The sequence below is a fragment of the Lissotriton helveticus genome, chromosome 1_1 (assembly GCF_964261635.1).
Source record: "Lissotriton helveticus chromosome 1_1, aLisHel1.1, whole genome shotgun sequence".
Classification (NCBI taxonomy): domain Eukaryota; kingdom Metazoa; phylum Chordata; class Amphibia; order Caudata; family Salamandridae; genus Lissotriton; species Lissotriton helveticus.
In genome coordinates, this window is record NC_136057.1 from 1,177,904,686 (window position 1) to 1,177,922,776 (window position 18,091).

General features: G+C 44.7%; 1 protein-coding gene across 3 annotated transcripts in view; it reads right to left on the reverse strand.

Moving 5' to 3' along the window:
* The window catches only part of HDAC10 (histone deacetylase 10), a 527,678-nt gene that overhangs the window by 45,515 nt on the left and 464,072 nt on the right, over positions 1–18,091 (reverse strand). For 2 of the 3 annotated variants that reach the window (XM_078656714.1, XM_078656722.1), the window contains exon 22: positions 6,333–6,558. The exons of the other annotated variant lie outside the window; for it this stretch is intronic. In XM_078656714.1, the coding sequence (XP_078512840.1) occupies positions 6,551–6,558 (8 nt within the window). In that variant the 3' untranslated portion in view covers positions 6,333–6,550. Of the gene's footprint in view, positions 1–6,332; positions 6,559–18,091 lie in introns of those variants that run through there. 3 annotated transcript variants of the gene reach the window in all.

Below are 18,091 nucleotides of genomic sequence, written 5' to 3' on the forward strand. Positions count from 1 at the left end.
GGGGAGAATGCGGGGGGAGAGGAGGAGGAGAAGGCGGGGGTAGAGGAGAAGGAGGAGGAGGAGAAGAAGGCGGAGGGAGAGGAGAAGGAGGAGGAGGAGGAGGAGGAGGAGGAGAAGGCGGGGGTAGAGGAGAAGGAGGAGGAGGAGAAGGCGGGGGGAGAGGAGAAGGAGGAGAAGGAGGAGGAGGAGAAGGCGGGGGGAGAGGAGAAGGAGGAGGAGGAGAAGGCGGGGGGAGAGGAGAAGGAGGCGAAGGAGGAGGAGGAGAAGGCGGGGAGAGGAGAAGGAGGAGGAGGAGAAGGCGGGGGGGAGAGGAGGAGGAGGAGAAGGAGGAGGAGGAGAAGGAGGAGGAGGGGAAGGCGGGGGAGAGAGGAGAAGGAGGAGGAGGGAGAAGGAGGAGGAGGAGAAGGCGGGGGAGAGGAGGAGGAGGAGGAGAAGGCGGGGGGAGAGGAGGAGGAGGAGGAGGAGGAGAAGGCGGGGGAGAGGAGAAGGGGGAGGAGGAGAAGGCGGGGGGAGAGGAGAAAGAGGCGGAGGAGAAGGCGGGGGAGAGAGGAGGAGGAGAGGAGGAGGAGAAGGCGGGGGGAGAGGAGAAGGAGGAGGAGGAGAAGGCGGGGGAGAGGAGAAGGAGGAGGAGAAGGCGGGGGAGAGGAGAAGGAGGAGATGGAGAAGGAGGAGGAGGAGGAGAAGGAGGAGGAGGAGAAGGCGGGGGAGAGGAGAAGGAGGAGGAAAAGGAGGAGGAGGAGAAGGCGGGGGGAGAGGAGAAGGAGGAGGAGGAGAAGGCGGGGGAGAGGAGAAGGAGGAAGAGGAGAAGGCGGGGGAGAGGAGAAGGAGGAAGAGGAGAAGGCGGGGGAGAGGAGAAGGAGGAGGAGGAGGAGAAGGCGGGGGAGAGGAGAAGGAGGAGGAGGAGAAGGCGGGGGGGACAGGAGAAGGAGGAGGAGAAGGAGGAGAAGGCGGGGGAGAGGAGAAGGAGGAGGAGGAGAAGGCGGGGGAAAGGAGAAGGAGGAAGAGAAGGCGGGGGGGAGGAGAAGGAGGAGGAGTAGAAGGCTGGGGGAGAGGATAAGGAGGAGGAGGAGAAGGCGGGGGGGAGGAGAAGGAGGAGGAGTAGAAGGCTGGGGGAGAGGATAAGGAGGAGGGAGGAGAAGGCGGGGGGAGAGGAGGAGGAGAAGGAGGAGGAGGAGGAGAAGGCGGGGGGAGAGGATAAGGAGGAGGAGGAGAAGGCGGGGGAGAGGAGAAGGAGGAGGAGGAGAAGGCGGGGGGAGAGGGAGAAGGGGAGGAGGAGGAGAAGGCGGGGGAAAGGAGAAGGAGGAGGAGTAGAAGGCGGGGGGGAGAGGAGAAGGAGGAGGAGGAGAAGGCGGGGGAGAGGAGAAGGAGGAGGAGAAGACGGGGGGAGAGGAGAAGGAGGAGGAGAAGGCGGGGAGAGGAGAAGGAGAGGAGGAGGAGAATGCCGGGGGGAGAGGAGAAGGAGGAGGAGGAGAAGGCGGGGGAGAGGAGAAGGAGGAGGAGAAGGCGGGGGGAGAGGAGAAGGAGGAAGAGGAGGAAAAGGAGGAGGAGGAGGAGGAGGAGGAGGAGGAGGAGGAGGAGGCGGGGGAGAGGAGAAGGAGGAGGAGGGAGAAGGCGGGGGGAGAGGAGAAGGAGGAGGAGGAGAAGGAGGAGGAGGAGAAGGCGGCGGGGAGAGGGAGGGAGAGGGGGGAGAGGCGGCTGGGAGAGGAGAAGGAGGAGGAGAAGGCGGCGGGGAGAGGAGAAGGAGGAGGAGGAGAAGGCGGGGGAGAGTAGAAGGAGGAGGATGAGAAGGCGGGGGGGGAGAAGAGGAGGAGGAGAGAAGGCGGGGGAGAGGAGAGGAAGGAGGAGGAGGAGAAAGGCTGAGAAGGCGGGGGGGAGAAGAGAGGAGGAGAAGGCGGGGGAGAGGAGAAGGAGGAGGAGGAGAAGGCGGGGGGATAGTAGGAGGAGGAGGAGGAGAAGGAGGAGGAGAAGGCTGGGGAGAGGAGAAAGAGGAGAAGGCGGGGGAGAGGAGAAGGAGGAGGAAGAGAAGGCGGGGGGGAGAGGAGAAGGAGGAGGAGGAGGAGAAGGCGGGGGCGAGAGGAGAAGGTGGGGGAGAGGAGGAGGAGAAGGCGGGGGAGAGGAGGAGGAGAAGGCGGGGGAGAGGAGAAGGAGGAGGAGGAGAAGGCGGGGGATAGGAGAAAGAGGAGGAGGAGAAGGCGAGGGGATAGGAGAAGGAGAAGGAGGAGAAGGTGGGGGGAGAGGAGAAGGAGGGAGGAGGAGAAGGCGGGGGAGAGGAGAAGGAGGAGGAAGAGAAGGCGGGGGGAGGAGAAGAAGGAGGAGGAGGAGGAGGAGGCGGGGGAGAGGAGGAGGAGGAGGAGGAGGAGGAGGAGGAGGAGAAGGAGGAGAAGGAGGAGAATCTTCGATGAAAGTGAATGAAAAGGCCCCATCTTTACAGGAAAGAAGCCTCTTGGAGGGAGTCTGCCGCATATGATAATTATCAAAGGGGCGCAACTATGTGAGTACCCTTGAAAGAAAACCAATGGCAACTGAAAGGAGGCAAGTGGAGAAACTCACCTGGCAAGGTCCTCGCAGAACGGGGAGGATGGGTGGGCGTTAAGGAATCTGCGGCTAGACAACGTCTCTACCAGATACATTGTTACCGAAGGTAAGTAACTCGTACATCTGATAGACATCAAGCAGCAGATTCTTTAACTTAGAATAGATACCACAGCCATACCCCAAGGGCGTGGCGGGTCTGCGACAGAAAAACAGAAAGTGCCCGAAGCACTGAGCCGGCAACAGGGTGACTGACTATGGGAAAGACGGTGGCGGGTCAGCCAGACAGCAACCCAATTAGCTCGGAAGAGCAAAAAATAACGTGAAGCAAGACATCAAAAAAATGCCAGAATGGCGCAACACCGTACCCATAGAAGTGTTAGAGGTATAAACGGCACCAGCATATCCCAGGACAAAAGAGAGAGAGTCCAAAACGAAGGAGGAAGAAGGACCACTCTCAGCTTTAACGTGCACTATGTGGGCACTAACCACAGGTTGAGAAAAACATGAAGAGATGCAAACAGAACCTACCAGGCTAGCACACGGAAGGGAGGACGGAGAGGCCACCTTAAAAACTGAAGGGCAGAGGCAAGAACTGAGCAACATGTTACACTAAAAGGGGGAAGCGTTAGGCTGTGGTACCACCTCAGGAAGTGGGACGCAAAATGAACCCTTATCGCCGAAGATGCAGAAAAAAGCAACAAAGTGCACTTTAACGTACTGAAAAGAGACACTGCCACGTAGAACAAGGGCAAGCTCGAGTAGAGCACTGAAAAGCTCCTTGAAACACAGACATGGGACCAGACCCGGCAGTAGCGAAGAGAGCACCCAGGTGCCATAGAAGGAACTCACCTAGTGTATTCATGATAGGACGTAGCCGCATTTCAAGCGTGATAAATACCTTGAAAACCTCCAAAGGAGGAGAATGAGGCACATATGCAAGGCGACCCATGGCGTATAGGATATAGCGCCAAAAGTCACAACAGTGAATACCGTACAACGGTAAGATAATGGCGTCAGTGGACGTATAGAGCCCAAAAGGATCTCCAGGCCCATCTAACAAATAGCAGAGCTATACAATAGCATACAAGTACCCCAAGTGGAGTATGGCACACCCTCAAACAACAGGGAACACCTCTTAGGGCAAAGCACAATCAGAGGACAAAACACAAACAACCTGCGGAACACCACCACAGCAGGCTTACTGTCAGCCTAAAACGAATAATGCATCCAGAGGATGCTAAATAAAAGGGTAACCACCCCAGAACTTGTGAAAAGAAGACCTGCGAAATACAGACCTATGGGGGAGGGCAAAAGCCCGCAAGGAGACGCTGAACAGCTGGTTCGGCGTGTGCATCAAACAACAGGACCCCATTCAAAGTGTAGATCAACAAGGCACTCCCGGATGTTCTCCGGGAAGACGCCATCCCGCAACCAAGCGTGGCTCCGTAAGGAAACCAAACTAACCATAGCTCGGTCTAAGGAATCACCGAGTATCCAAGGCAGAGCGGATCATAAATTCAGCAAGGTAACGACCATCTCCGAGAAGATGAAGGAGGTCAACACAAGTGTCTTCAGAGGTGGCCGAAAGCAGAGACTCTAAAGAGTCCCACAGGGCAGAGGTAGCCTGAGCCAAGACAGACACCGTATTCAGTGAACGAAGGGTTGCGCTAGTGAAGGAGAAGATGTTACAACCCCACGACTCTAGCCATCTGGACTGCCAAGAGGGAGGAAGCATTAACTGAGGCAAGGAAGGGAACGCAGTTTGCAGAACAAACTCCTGCACGTCTGGGTGAACAAATAAGCAAACTGGATCATGTGGAGCAGGGCTGTGGCGGCACAAAACAGAACGAGCCACCGGATCACCGGAAGCCGGCCGAGCCCAGGTGCCCAAAAGGGCGTCATAAAGAGAACCTTCAAAAAGCAGAAGCGGCTCCACATTCCCCGACCAGTGGTGGAGAACATCTAGCAGAGGGTCCACAGCCAAGGGGACCGAAGGGGGTTGCATGTGTAGAACACGAGCGGCCAAGGAGACTACTCTAAGAATCGCTGCACCGGCCTCGGTAGCCTTCCGAGGAGGGGACAGCAACTCATTCGTAGGGGAGGGCTGTAAACTAAGTCTTCCACCCCAAGGGGGTTGACCAAGAAACTGAGGGTGTGACTAATGCCCAAATGAAGAAAGCCCCATTGATGAATGAGGGTCCTGATGGGGCTCCTGAGGAGGGAGGGATTTTGCCGGTTCCACAAATTCTAAGGGGGAGGAACAGGCAAGGACAGATCGGTGTCGCTGGACGTGAAGGCAACCACAAACTCTCTCCAGAAGCCTCCGGAGATGAGTCAACAATCCGGCATTGGGCAGCGCCATAGCGACTTCCGTCGGCGCCGGCCCTGCCTCGTCCGGGGTAGGCTCAGCCTCGTCTGGCGCCGACTCCCCGTCAACCAAGGCAAGCTCTGCTTCCGAAGAAGGGGATGGCGCAGGGCCCAGGGAGGCAAGCCTACGGCGCCGCACCGGCGCCAACTCAGCCTCAACCACAACAGGCTCCAACTCCGAAGTAGGAAGCGGCGTCGGAGCTGGGGAGGCAAGTTTACAGTGCTGGAACGGTGCCGACCCCGGCTCCGGACAGGCGGCCGCCTGCCCAGAAGACCGAGGTGTGCTCGAAGCAAGACTTTGAGCACCAGCAACCAGCAGTGACACCGCAGGGGTGCTATGGGTCGTAGAGGGGGACCCAGCCGGGCCACACCCTGACATCATATCTCCGTCGTCCCTGGAGGGCAAGGGCTTGTTTGGGGCGCCGGGGGTGGACCCACCGGCAAGTCCGTCGGAGACCCCGTAAGTAGCAGAGGCCCGAGGACGCCCCGGGACAGGAGAGGACCCAAGGAAGGCCTGCAGGGCCGCGGCATAAGCCGCCATCTGGATCAGAGTCGACCCCTGAAAAGGCAGACAGGGGAGGGGCAACTCACAGGGGCGCATGTTCGGAGGGCTCCTGGAACTAATGCCCCCGACAACAGAGGGAAGTGAGGTTGAGGACTTAAGCGACATGTGCCGCGACTTACCCGGAAAGGGCGAACGACGCCCCCGGGGCCCAGATTGCGACCGACGCCGCAACTGGAAACCACCGCCAGAGGGACCTGCCGCCGATAAGGAGGCCGGAGGTCGGGATGACTCATCCGGCGTTCCCACCGGGACTTCGGCTTGAGTTGTTGACAGGCGTCGCAATCCGTCGAGTCGTGGTGCTCACTCAAACACCACATACAGATAAGGTGTGGGTCCATTGCGGACATTTGCTGCGAACAGGAGGAACACGTTTTAAAGCCCGAAGGCTTCGCACACTGTTCCAGACGGAAAGCGTCAAAAAGGGCCTGAAAACAGGCCAGAGGAACTGCTTACTCCGGATCCGCGTTGCACAAGGAAAAGAAGGAAACTGACAGCGCGCCGGGAGGGACTTATATGACTTTGCTGATGTCACGTACGTGGACGGCTTCAGGGCAGGGTCGTGTGGTGCCGTCCCCCGGCACGCAGAGTTGCTGCTGCAAAAAAAATTCCGGATCCAGTCTGACGCCTGGGGATATTCTAAGTTAAGGAATCTGCGGCTTGAGGTCTTTATCAGATTACTTTGTTGTGTACGAAGAAAAAATAAATGATCGTAACAAAAATAACCAACATTCGGCATGGTGCATGCTACACTTATTGGCATCTCGTTCTTATCATAGCTCTTTACCACCACAGGATGAAAAGTAAGAAGCCTCGCACAATGAAGGAGTCTTTACTCAGTTAAAAGTTACTTACTAAAAGCTTACCAAAAGTTTCACAGTTTATTTCAAATCATTTTTTGACATTTTCAATTCATAATTCTATGCTACTTCATTTACAAAGTAACATTTTTGTGAGTCTCATGATAACAGTATTCGGACAAAACAGATAGGAGCATTATGATTTTCGAATGATGTTTGTGATCCGTAATGTGCTTGTCATTTAGTCATCAGCTCAAGTTTGTGAAAGGTCCCGAATTCCAGTCCATCAACCAACTAAAATGAAAAAGATGAAAAATAAAACCGTTGAGTTCATGAAAAATATGTTAGCATTTAGTTTTACTACACAGATTCGATTTAAAAGCACATAACCTTGTTTGGTGTGCATTCAGCATATATAAGGCCATATTTTCTTTGATTTTTTTGTATATTCCAAATGATAATTAACTGCTGCATATTCTACTGAAACAACTCCTAGATGCAGATACTATTTGGAAACCTTTGTATAACCACAAGGAGGTTGTGAGCAGCCAGAAGACTCCATACGCTTGACCCCCCATTTGTGATGTCCTTGTAAGAGAGAATATATTAACTCTGGTCTCCTCACCGTGGTAGTTATTTATATTCCCTGGGACAATGGACTCTAGAGCCCGGCCCACCCATGAGGAACTTCGAAAGATAAGCAAAAACAAGAAAATGTCCAGGTTGTATGTTTTACAAAAGCCCGGCCCACCCATGAGGAACTTCGAAAGATAAATCATTAATTGTGTTTATCTTAATAAATCTTAAAGAATTGTACGTATCATCCCTTTGCATTGTGCCACTTTACCTCAAATGAATTTTATCATTAATTGTGTCTATCTTAATGAATCTTAATGAATTGTATGTACCTTTTGTTCGCTTTGTTTTAATTCTGTATTCTTTTATGGCAAATTGCCGAAATAAAGATTTCATGAATGGAAAGATAAACAAAAACAAGAGAATGTCCAGGTTGTATGTTTTAGAAAAGCCCGGCCCACCCATGAGGAACTTCGAAAGATCAACAAAAACAAGAGAATGTCCAGGTTGTATGTTTTAGAAAAGCCCGGCCCACCCATGAGGAACTTCGAAAGATCAACAAAAACAAGAGAATGTCCAGGTTGGATGTTTTACAGAAGTCCTGTCATCAAAACACCGATCTTCCTCCATCCGAAAAGGCCTCCATTGAATATCGTCTGAACCAGACATGTGGCTCTGATATTCACAGGCACTTTCGACAGATTAGATGATGTTGATACAGGTGAACTGCAGTAAAAGATACTTTCATGCAACTACTTCAATCCTGCTCTTACGAGAATTTCCACCAGGCGACGTTAGCCTTTTATCAGGACAAAGACCTAACATCCATTACGTATTCAGTGAAGAGTGCTTCCCTCTGGTTCCTGGTTCAAGTTGAATCCATAGATTTTTTTTTCTTTTTTCACTTTTGCCGCATATCACAGCCTGAATATATGGTCTGCAGCAATCAAGCTCTAGAAGTGTCACAAGAAAAACATCAGTGAGCTGTGGCAAAACTTTGAATAATCTTCCTGCTAAATGTAAAGTGGCCTTCTGTGGGAACTGATGTGACTAGTCCTAACATTAGAGGATTTAAAGAATGAGATATTTAACGGAAATTGATGCAATACCTACAAAATACGCAGGAGTCTAAGGTCACTGATAAGAACAAATTGGAATAGAGCCCTTAAGAAGTCCATCAGGACGAAACGCATTGGCTATTGTGGCTACTAATTTTATGGAGATTATTAGAAGAAGAAGAAGAATATAAATATTCTTCAAAATATACTCCTTGGAGAATATAAATTATTGAAATAGGGTGGAACATCATGAGTTCTGTGTTGAACCACTATGAATAAGAAGTAACATGGTTTATTGAATAGGGGTGCTGAACTCTGAAGATTGTTTATGTTTGGATTTTTTTTCCGTTGAAAGGGGTTGAACTTTCGGTTCTGTGCACCTTTGTAAGTGTTTGATTACTTTGCCCACTGTAGGGGTAGGTGCGGTAGTATATAGCCTCAACCTCTTTTGCATAACTTCTTCATTGATCTTTGTGTCTCTACTGTCGCCGTGTAGGTCACTAAAACAAGTATTGCTGCAGCACAGCCAAAACCATTCAATGCAGCTCCGGCTTCTATTAAATACCACAGCTTCATCCTGGGAGCCTTTAACAGTGCCTTTAAATCACTCAGGACCTCTCTGTACCCACCTGTCTATCCAGGGCTACATTTGTTTTTAAGTTATCAGCTCTGAGGACTAATTGATAATGCTGGTATTAGAGGAACTAAACAAAGGGCAAATGTATACCTGTTACCTCATAAAACGATTATTATACAGACCCTTAGCATACCAGAGGGCTCAGTACCTCGCCTGCTCTTAGGACCCTCACCTATGTGTTGAATTTGTCTCTTTTGCTGTAGACTTGGGCAAGGGCGGTAAAGTACCATGTTTCAGCGCCTAGTGTGGAGAAAACTGTCCACAGAGGCATCACTGAAATTGATACTAAAAAGCACAAGTCACAGTTGGAGGCCCATGCTTTTATGATCTCCCACCCATTCCGGAGAGTCTAGTTGCGCAGGCTTCCAGAACCAGTTTCAATCTAAATGCTTTCCCTAGCTTGTCCGCAAAAGAAATAAAAATAAACTTAACATCAAGGCTCTAACCAGATGTCTGCCAAGCTGCAACGGTCTTTCCTCCACGTTTTCAAATCTTTACAATCTTCATGAAGAGAACAGTAAACATAGCATATTGGAAAAGAATTTCAAGGGGTATTTCAGGGCGATCCTTTGGTAAGGCATTGATGGGCAATGAAAAACGTTGCACATGGTAACTGTTAAACACAAAAATGTATCTTGAAGTAGCATTCCTTGGAATTAGCTATGTTTTCATGGATTTCCAAAAATATATAACATTATTTAAGGTTTTGGGTGGAAGCTTATGAAAACTTTACAAACTTAACATTACACAGAAGGATCAACCTGCATCATTAATCACAGTTACACCCCAACCACATATCCACTAACATGACTTCTCAGGCATCTCAATCAACAACATGCCTAGCTCAACACCACTTTAAAACATCAAACAATCTACTCTCTAAAATCCACAACGCAGAACCAACTAATGGGTGCCTTCAGTAATTTCAGATACCCACAAGCCCCCTCTAAAGCAACTCACCTAAGCTTATCACTACAACAGACATGGCTTGATGTCACACCACGGAAAGAAATAAACATGCTGCTACCCAAACTACATTTGGTTGCACCAAAAACCACAAAATGGTAGGAAGTGGCAATACTCTTCTAAAACACACAGTCTGCTCCAGTAACAGCTGCATATACATTTTTGAATTCTTGGCTGCTAACTTCAACATCTCACTCATTCAAAACAAAAACAAAGGATCCCTTCCAGCCACATATTTTGGAAACCATTTGTAAGACCACCACACCAACACATTCATAATGAACTATCACACTGGGCACTTCTTAGTAGTCTAATAAGACACCATATGACCTATATTCAGTACAAAGTGATACAGTACTACGCCAAAGGATCAAATCTTGACCGCTCAATTTGAATATAACTTTCTCCAACAAAAGTATCACACACAACCTTAAACCAAAGTAACACAAATACAACTTGAGAGAAAATAACTGAATATCCTCCACCAAGAACAGTTAGATGATATATTGTTTTGTTGGAAGAAAGCAAAACAAATTAAAACGAAATATAAATGTGGACCCAATAGTGAATCCTCGTTAGAAAACATTTTTAATATTGAAGTGGAAAAAAGTGGTACGAATACACAGTTAGAGAAAGGCATGTTATAGAAAGGTTCAAAAGGAGGAATGATGGTACGGAAGTATGTCCCATAAAAAAGTGGAAAAAAGAAGGTGCAAGTAAGAGAGATAAAAACTAATTTAAAACATAGCCGAAGGTGGAGTTTTGAGGATGTTGATAAAATATAAATGAAATTGAGAGGGAGAGAGGGAAAAAGATCATGGGAATAAAAAATGTAGTGGGGAGAGGAAATGGATATTCGGGAAAACCCCCAGGTACTGCATTTTTTTCTGCATTAAAAAAAAAAAGTAAACCATCACCCAGTGAATAGGCATAAGAGAAGAGAGTGCCTGGTCTGCCCCTGCCCATCCAATCAATTTATTTATTTGTTGATCTTTTATAGCATCACATGTCCCATTTTCACCCACTCGGGACTTTTGTGTGCTAAAGAACATATAAACTAGTCATTGAAAAGGAGAGAGAACCTGGAAATGTTGGCATAGATTAGTAAACATCATGAAGGGACACAGGGGGTAGCGACGAGGAAGCAGAATAAGGGCATGTATTAGAAGGAGGTAGGGTCGGAGACGCGCAAGCGCGTCAACCAAGATGGCCGCCGCCATCGGAGCTCCGTGATTGAAACGGCCCGTTTTTCGATATAACGACGAATTTTGTGTCAACATCTCGGCGCAAATGACAGCGCTTGCCTGCTCTTGCTGATTCTTACCTGGGAGGTGATTTTTGGTCGATTTCTACAGGTGGAAGTCTCCTTTTTGGCTCCATGGTTCCTGCTCCAAGCCTCCCCTTCAGGTACAGCCAGCTTTGAATGCTTTGGGGGCGGAGTGTTCTTCAGCAAAAGGCCTGGCTTGGGCCTAGCCATGCCCACAGTCCAATTTAGCTGCTGCACCACTAGTTTTGAAGAGATTTTTGCTGTTTTTTTCAATAATTACCTCATTTATCTTACATTTTGGTGCTATTTTTCGCATTTTGTGTATTATTCAAGCCTAGTTGTGAATTTAATCACCTCAAAATGGAAACGAAAAATCCTGTCACTAATACACGAAAGCAGCAAGTTTCTCCTCCCCCAAATAAATCTAAAGTGGTGGAGTCATCTGAGCCTTCCCTTGCATTAATTTTGGAGGAACTTCAAGCATTGCGTCTGAATACTAACACTATTGCCTCAGAAGTTAAAAATATCCGTAAAGATATGGCTTCTATGTCGATGAAAGTATCTGATAATTCTATCAAAATTCAGGATAACAAAAATAAAATTGACGCTTTCACGCCTTTAATGGCTAAAATAACTCCTATACATGCTCAGCTGTTGGACATGGAAAATCGTAATAGGCAATACAACCTTCGTATTTTTAATTTGCCTGAAGAAGTTGAAGGGTCTGACTGTCGCTTATATTTGGAGTCTTTACTTCCTGGTCTTCTGAGTATCAAGTTTCCAGAAATATTTGAGGTGGATAAAGCCCATAGAGTCCCCTCACATCGAAATTCCTTCACTTTTAGTGAATGGTAACAAAATATTTATTCATCGGGACTTTGCTAAGGAAACTGTTGCTATCCGTAAAGAATTATCTGCTTATCGCCCACAGCTGAGAAGCCTTGGATTTAAATATGGTCTCTTTGATCCTTCGACGATACGCATCTGAAAAGACAACTTTTCCAAATCTTTTCAACGTCCTGGAGATTTAAAACAATTTCTTGAACAACAAGCCTCACCATCCATGGATACTCATGACCCTAACACTTGAGTCTTTCTAATTTGACTTTGCTTGACACATACATGCATAATCTTATGTTCATGGGCTCCAACGGTTTCTGGCCATGCTTGTGGAACGGGTGTGCGTTTCCATGTTTCTATTTATGTTTCTTGTTTGTTCCTTTTTCTTTCTTTTCCTTTTCTCATATTCCTATCTCACATATAGAGTTGCTATCTTTATTTATACTCTAGTCATGTTTTTCTTCATCTCTTCTTGTTTCTATCCTTTTTCTTCCTTGCTTCTTATTTCTAATGGTTAATATTCACAATATTAAAATTACTTCTCTTAACGTGAAAGGTTTGCGACACCCAGTTAAGCGCACAAAAATTTTAGATTACCTAGGTAGTTGCAAAGCTGATATCTGTTTTGTTCAAGAAACTCATGTTGATGATAAGATATTACAGTATATGAGTAAAAAGAGGGTAGACACTATTATATCTTCTCCTGCTAAGGGAAACAAAAATGGGGTTGCAATTTTCTTTGCTAAAAGATTACACTGTTTGGTTTTAAGTAAAATTTCGGACTCTGAGGGCAGATATATTATAGCCAAAATTAAAATTCACGATTTGTACTTTCTACAATATTTATGGTCCTACGGCAGATGATCCGGCGTTTTGGTCCACTATCACTACTGAAGTTTTAAAATTGGGTAAAGTTCCATTGATTGTTGGGGGCGATTTTAATGTTATTGCAGACCCGTTGTTGGATAGGTTATCTGCCACTAGATTTTGTCCTCCCAAAGTGTTCCATGCATTTAAGGCCTTTCTCCATACCACAAAATTAGCTGATATTTGGCGTTTACACTCCCCACTGAAAAATGTTTTACCTTCTTTTCCAATCCTCATGCTTCCCACTCTAGGATTGATTATTTTTTAATTTCTCCATCTCTTATTCAATCTGTAAATACCCCAGTCATTGGTACTATTGATATATCGGATCATGCTTTAATTTCTTTTATTTTAAATGTTTCTTCCACTTTCCCTAAACAAACTAGATGGCGTATGAATACTGGTATTCTCAATGAAAAACATAAACCTAAATTGTTACAGGCTATTCGGGATTACTTTTTGTTTAACCCAGAAGATTCTACTTCAGTTGTTAATAGATGGGATGCTTTTAAAGCTTATATTAGAGGTACTACAATTTCTATTATGGCTCATGAGAATAAGCTGTTCAATACTAACGTTAAACATCTAGAGAAGCAAATTGCAAAATTTGAGCGACTATTCATTACATCCAATGATCCCCAATACAAAGTCAAGCTACAAAAGCTTCGATACGAATTCAATTCTATCCTTAGTAAAAGAGCTGGGGTTCAACTTGCTAAATCTAATGCTCGCTTCCGTTTTAACTCCAATAGGTCTGGGAAACTCCTTGCAAACTACTTACGTATTAAAAGGGATAAAACACAGATTACCTCTATTCATGGTCCTCAGGGCAAGATAGCATTGTCCCATAATGATATTGTTGAACAATTCTTAAAGTTTTATTCCACCTTATATAATAAACCAGATTTCTGTGATAATTCATTAATCGATGCATTTTTAAGTACTTGTGATTTACCTCCAATTTCTCCTTCAGACAGACTTGGATTAGATTCACCCATCACTAATGATGAAATCCTAACGGCTATCAAGTCGCTTCCCAAAAATAAATCTCCAGGACCTGATGGTATCCCTGCTGAATTTTATAAAGAATTTAAATCCCACCTTCTACCCTATTTATTTCAACTTTTTTCATTTTTTGGTTCTTCTGGAACCATTTCAGGGTCTTTTGCGGAAGCTTTAATTGTTGTCCTTCCTAAGCCTGATAAGGATCCTACTTTAGTCTCTAATTATAGACCTATCTCCTTAATAAATCAGGATTGTAACTTATATGCTAAAATCCTTGCCACTAGATTAGCCCCTGTTCTTCATTCTATTATTCATCCTGACCAGTCAGGATTTATGAAAAATAGATACTCTGCTAACAACACACGAACCCTGTTACATGTTATTGAACAGAGCTCTAACCTTTTTGACCCTGCAGGAGTTATGGCTTTAGATGCGGAAAAAGCCTCTGATAAAATTCATTGGCAATTTTTATTTAGTACTTTGTTATTTAATTTTGGTCCCTCTTTTATTCGTATGCTATCTGCCTTATACTATGCCCCCACTGCTCATTTATTAATCAATGGCCAAATTTCCTCTCAAATTTCCCTTTTCAGAGTTTGTCCCCTTTCTCCACTTTTATTTCTGTTGGGAATAGAGCCTTTTGGTAATTATATACGTAATTGTGATGATGTTCAAGGTATTACAATTAAAGATGTTACTATTAAAACTTTAGCTTATGCAGATGATGTGTTATTATTTATTAATAATCCAATTTCCTCTGCCCCATCCTTATTAGACATTATTGCCAAATATTCAGTAGTTTCTGGATATAAACTTAATGTTACTAAAACAGAATTTTTCCCTCTAAATGTTTTTTGTACCTCTGATATGTTACCTGTATCAGATATTACTTGGCAAAAAAGTAAACTTAAATACCTGGGCATTCTATTTTCCTCGTCCTTCTCATCAACATTAAAATTGAATAGTAATTTCATACTTGAATATGTTAAAAATAAGACTTCCAAATGGTCTTCTCTTAATCTTACTTCGTGGGGGAGAATGGAATCTATAAAAATGAATATTACTCCAAAAATTGTTTACTCCCTTGCAATGATTCCCACTCAATTTCCTCAAAATTTTTATAAAGACATTGAAAAATTGTTATCCAAATTTCTTTGGAACAATAAGCCGCCCCGAATTGCATACAAAAAGTTGAAAATCCCCAAATGTCAGGCAGGTTTTGGCCTTCCTGACTTTTATCTTTATCATAAAGCTTTTATACTTAAACAAAGTTCCCTATGGTTTAATGTTTCCCCTCTACTTAAACTCCCTATTTGGTTTGACATAGAAAAATCTATTGTAGATCCTTTCCCTCTCTCCTCCTTGTTAACTATGTCTCATAAGTCCACTATCGTACATCGATCTTCCATAATCAAATCCTCAAGATTGATACTCAATGATTTAGATTTCAGTTTTGCTTTACCACTAAGTTCTACTATGGAATTATCACTTTGGCACAGTACCTTTATTAAATTAAATAGGAAGATAACTTTCTGGACTTCATGGATTAAGGCGGGTATATTCTTCCTTAAAGATGTATTTTGTGATGATGCCTTTATCCCCTTTGCTCACCTTCAATTAAAGTTTAAGTTGCCAGATGCTGATTTGGTGAAATATCAATTGTTATGTAACTCAATTTTAGACTCTTTCCCGAATGGTATTCCCTCTACACTTACAACTGATTTGATTCGTTATCTTCATGCTGTTTCTGCATCCTCAAAGGCGGTTTCTATTTTGTATAAAAAATTTGCTACGTCTATCGGTACCAATATTGATGGACTATCAACATTTTGGAATGCTGAGCTTTCAATTTCTATCTCTAATGACTCTTGGAAGGTTATTTGGCTCAATAGCATTTCTGGTTGGCTGCCAGGGTCTCTTTACCAAACAAATGCATATATTTTGTTTAATTCCTTGTGGTCACCAATACGTTTGCATAATGCCAAATTATTACCATCAAATCTTTGTTGGCATTGTAATTCACACCCTGGTTCACTGCGTCACATGTTATTTGACTGCCCTATCATTTTACAATTTTGGTCTGAAGTTTGGGACATAATATTGAAAATATTACCAATCCATGATGTTCTTTCTTATAAATTGTTAATTTGTAAATCAGTTGTACTTACACATTCTCTTCCTGATTCTGAAGCTAAATTGTTTAATTTTTTGATTTTGGCCGCCCTAAAATCAATTACTTTTTGTTGGAAAGATGCTACTTCACTTTCTGTTCATGCTTGGTGGTCATGGATCATACTCACAAGAAGAGGTGCTCAGCTATCACTTCAGGGAGTTAATCATAATTTTTTCTTTTCAATCTTTTTGGTCACCTATAGATTCTTACATGATGTTGTAATTGCTGCTTTTATGATTAGTATGCTTATCTAGTTACAACTTGTTTGAAGTTTATATTGTTATGTTTATAGTAACTCTAAGTTCTATGTCATATGATATAATATGTACCCTTCCTCTCCCCCTCTTGCCTTCCTCCTTCCTCCCCCCTCCCCTGTTCTTATTTTTCTTTCACTCTGATTGATTGTTCTTTTATGCTGATTTATTGATCCATTATTACCTCTCCATATTTTGTACTGCTCAATTGATTGGATTTTATTGCTATGTCATGCCTTTTTTTTGTTGTAGTGTCTTTATGTCACTCTTTTTTGAAACTTCAATACAATTATTCTGAACTAGAAGGAGGTAGGGTGGTGCAGATTGTGTCTTGTGCAATATCTTGAGACTGGATGCTGAGGCTTTACTCTATCACTAACAGCACAGTTCAAGTGAACATTCTTTAAAGAGTTTCGTTTGTAGCATTTTACTGAAGATGAAATAGTTTATTTTGGCACCTGGGATCCTTTCAGTGAGTTCCAAGACTTTGGACCTATTTTACACCAAGGAGCATGCCTATGTATTTTTGTGTTTGCAGAGGAATTGTTTGCCATTCGCACGATGGAAGGCTCCTGGTCGGGACTTTGTTAGAGGCCAGCTTTTGAAAGCAGCCTGGACGTCTGGTCCAGATGACACTCTGTAGAATGAACATAACTTTAAATTTTATCTGGGAAGTCTAAGAAACAATGTAAGGCTTTTCTTACACGTTTGTAGTAAGCCCTTGGTTTTTGATAACCAATTTTATTACTTTCCAAGTCATAAACAAAAACAAATTTGCTTGCCAAAAACAGCTGTAAGCACAATCCCATTCCCATGTGGGAGTACATATGCAAACATCCACACAGAGAGACCTTAGACTATAATGGTTTAACCATTTCCCCATATTCGTTCATGTTTACGGGGGCAACCCCGTGGCGCGTAGATGAGCCCCTTTAGCGTTGCTCACCAGTCCGTCCCCGTTCTCCATTTAGTCATCGTGGGTGGATTTGCTAACTTCCATTTACGGGCAAAATCAGTTTTGGCTATCATTATATCCATTCCAATGAGGTATCTTCCCCCCTAGTGTGTCCAAGTTCGTCCAGTTAGTAAGCCTCTGGTTTAAAACCGAATATCTATCCCCACTGGCTAATTTCGCACTCTTTGGAGCCAATTAACTAGTTTAAGAGGCATCCTCACATACCATGTGTAACATAGGAAAGGCATTCAACCTCATGTATGTATGTATGCGTCTATGTATATGCTATTTCTATAGCGTGTATCCAGCCAAAAGGAAGTGGAGTGCTGTACATGCTCAAAGACATGCATAAAGTTAATGGGTAATAGGAGAGAAAGCTGGGTTGTGGACAGTTTATGCATTGTGATGTAGTGTTCTTTAAAGAGGTGAATCTTTAACTGATACCTTAATGATCATCTCCACCCAGTGATGTAATGCAAGTGAGACAGATTTTTTTCGGGGCAAAGGACAATTGGGGTTTGGCCTCATCATAACTGCATAGATTTTGGGAAGACAAAGTGAAATCAAATAGAATGTTCAAGTTTCTGACTTTCAGTGATGAAGGCAAGGGATCCAAAAGCTGGTGCACTCAGAGGGGGTAGGTATTCTTGTCATGGTTGTCCACTGCAGAAGCTGGATCTGTTTCCTCACAGTTGAATTAACACCTTGGCTGCTAGAGAGATTTTTCTGCTGTGCTGAATAATATGTAAATCCATTGTTCATGACGAGCTCAGCTCGTCATGAGTGTACGAGAGGTATACCTCATGACGAGCTGAGCTCGTCATGAACATGGAAGGGGTTAAGGAAGCTATTCATCATCTAAAAACTGATGTAGTCCAGGCACTTGGTGATGCTTGCCTGGCTCTTTGCCTCCTCTCCAGAAGGAGCAGGATTACTTTGTTGCCTCAGCCCAGTGAAAAGAACAGCAAATGGAGATTAATTACATGGGTCATAGTTCAGTGGGGAGGGTTGGATAATGTAATCATTCTACTTTGTTTCCATTTCTCACCCACTGTTAGGGGTTTGAAGGAGAAATATAATGCATTTATGGTGGGGGAGTTGGTACAGGGAGTAGTGAAAGCCGAGGGTTGTTGTAAGGGTCCAATTGGATTTTCATTATTGTAGCTTGAAAATAAGTACAGCACGGAGCACTGGCCGTCCTGCATGAGGCAAATTATAGGGCCTCCACA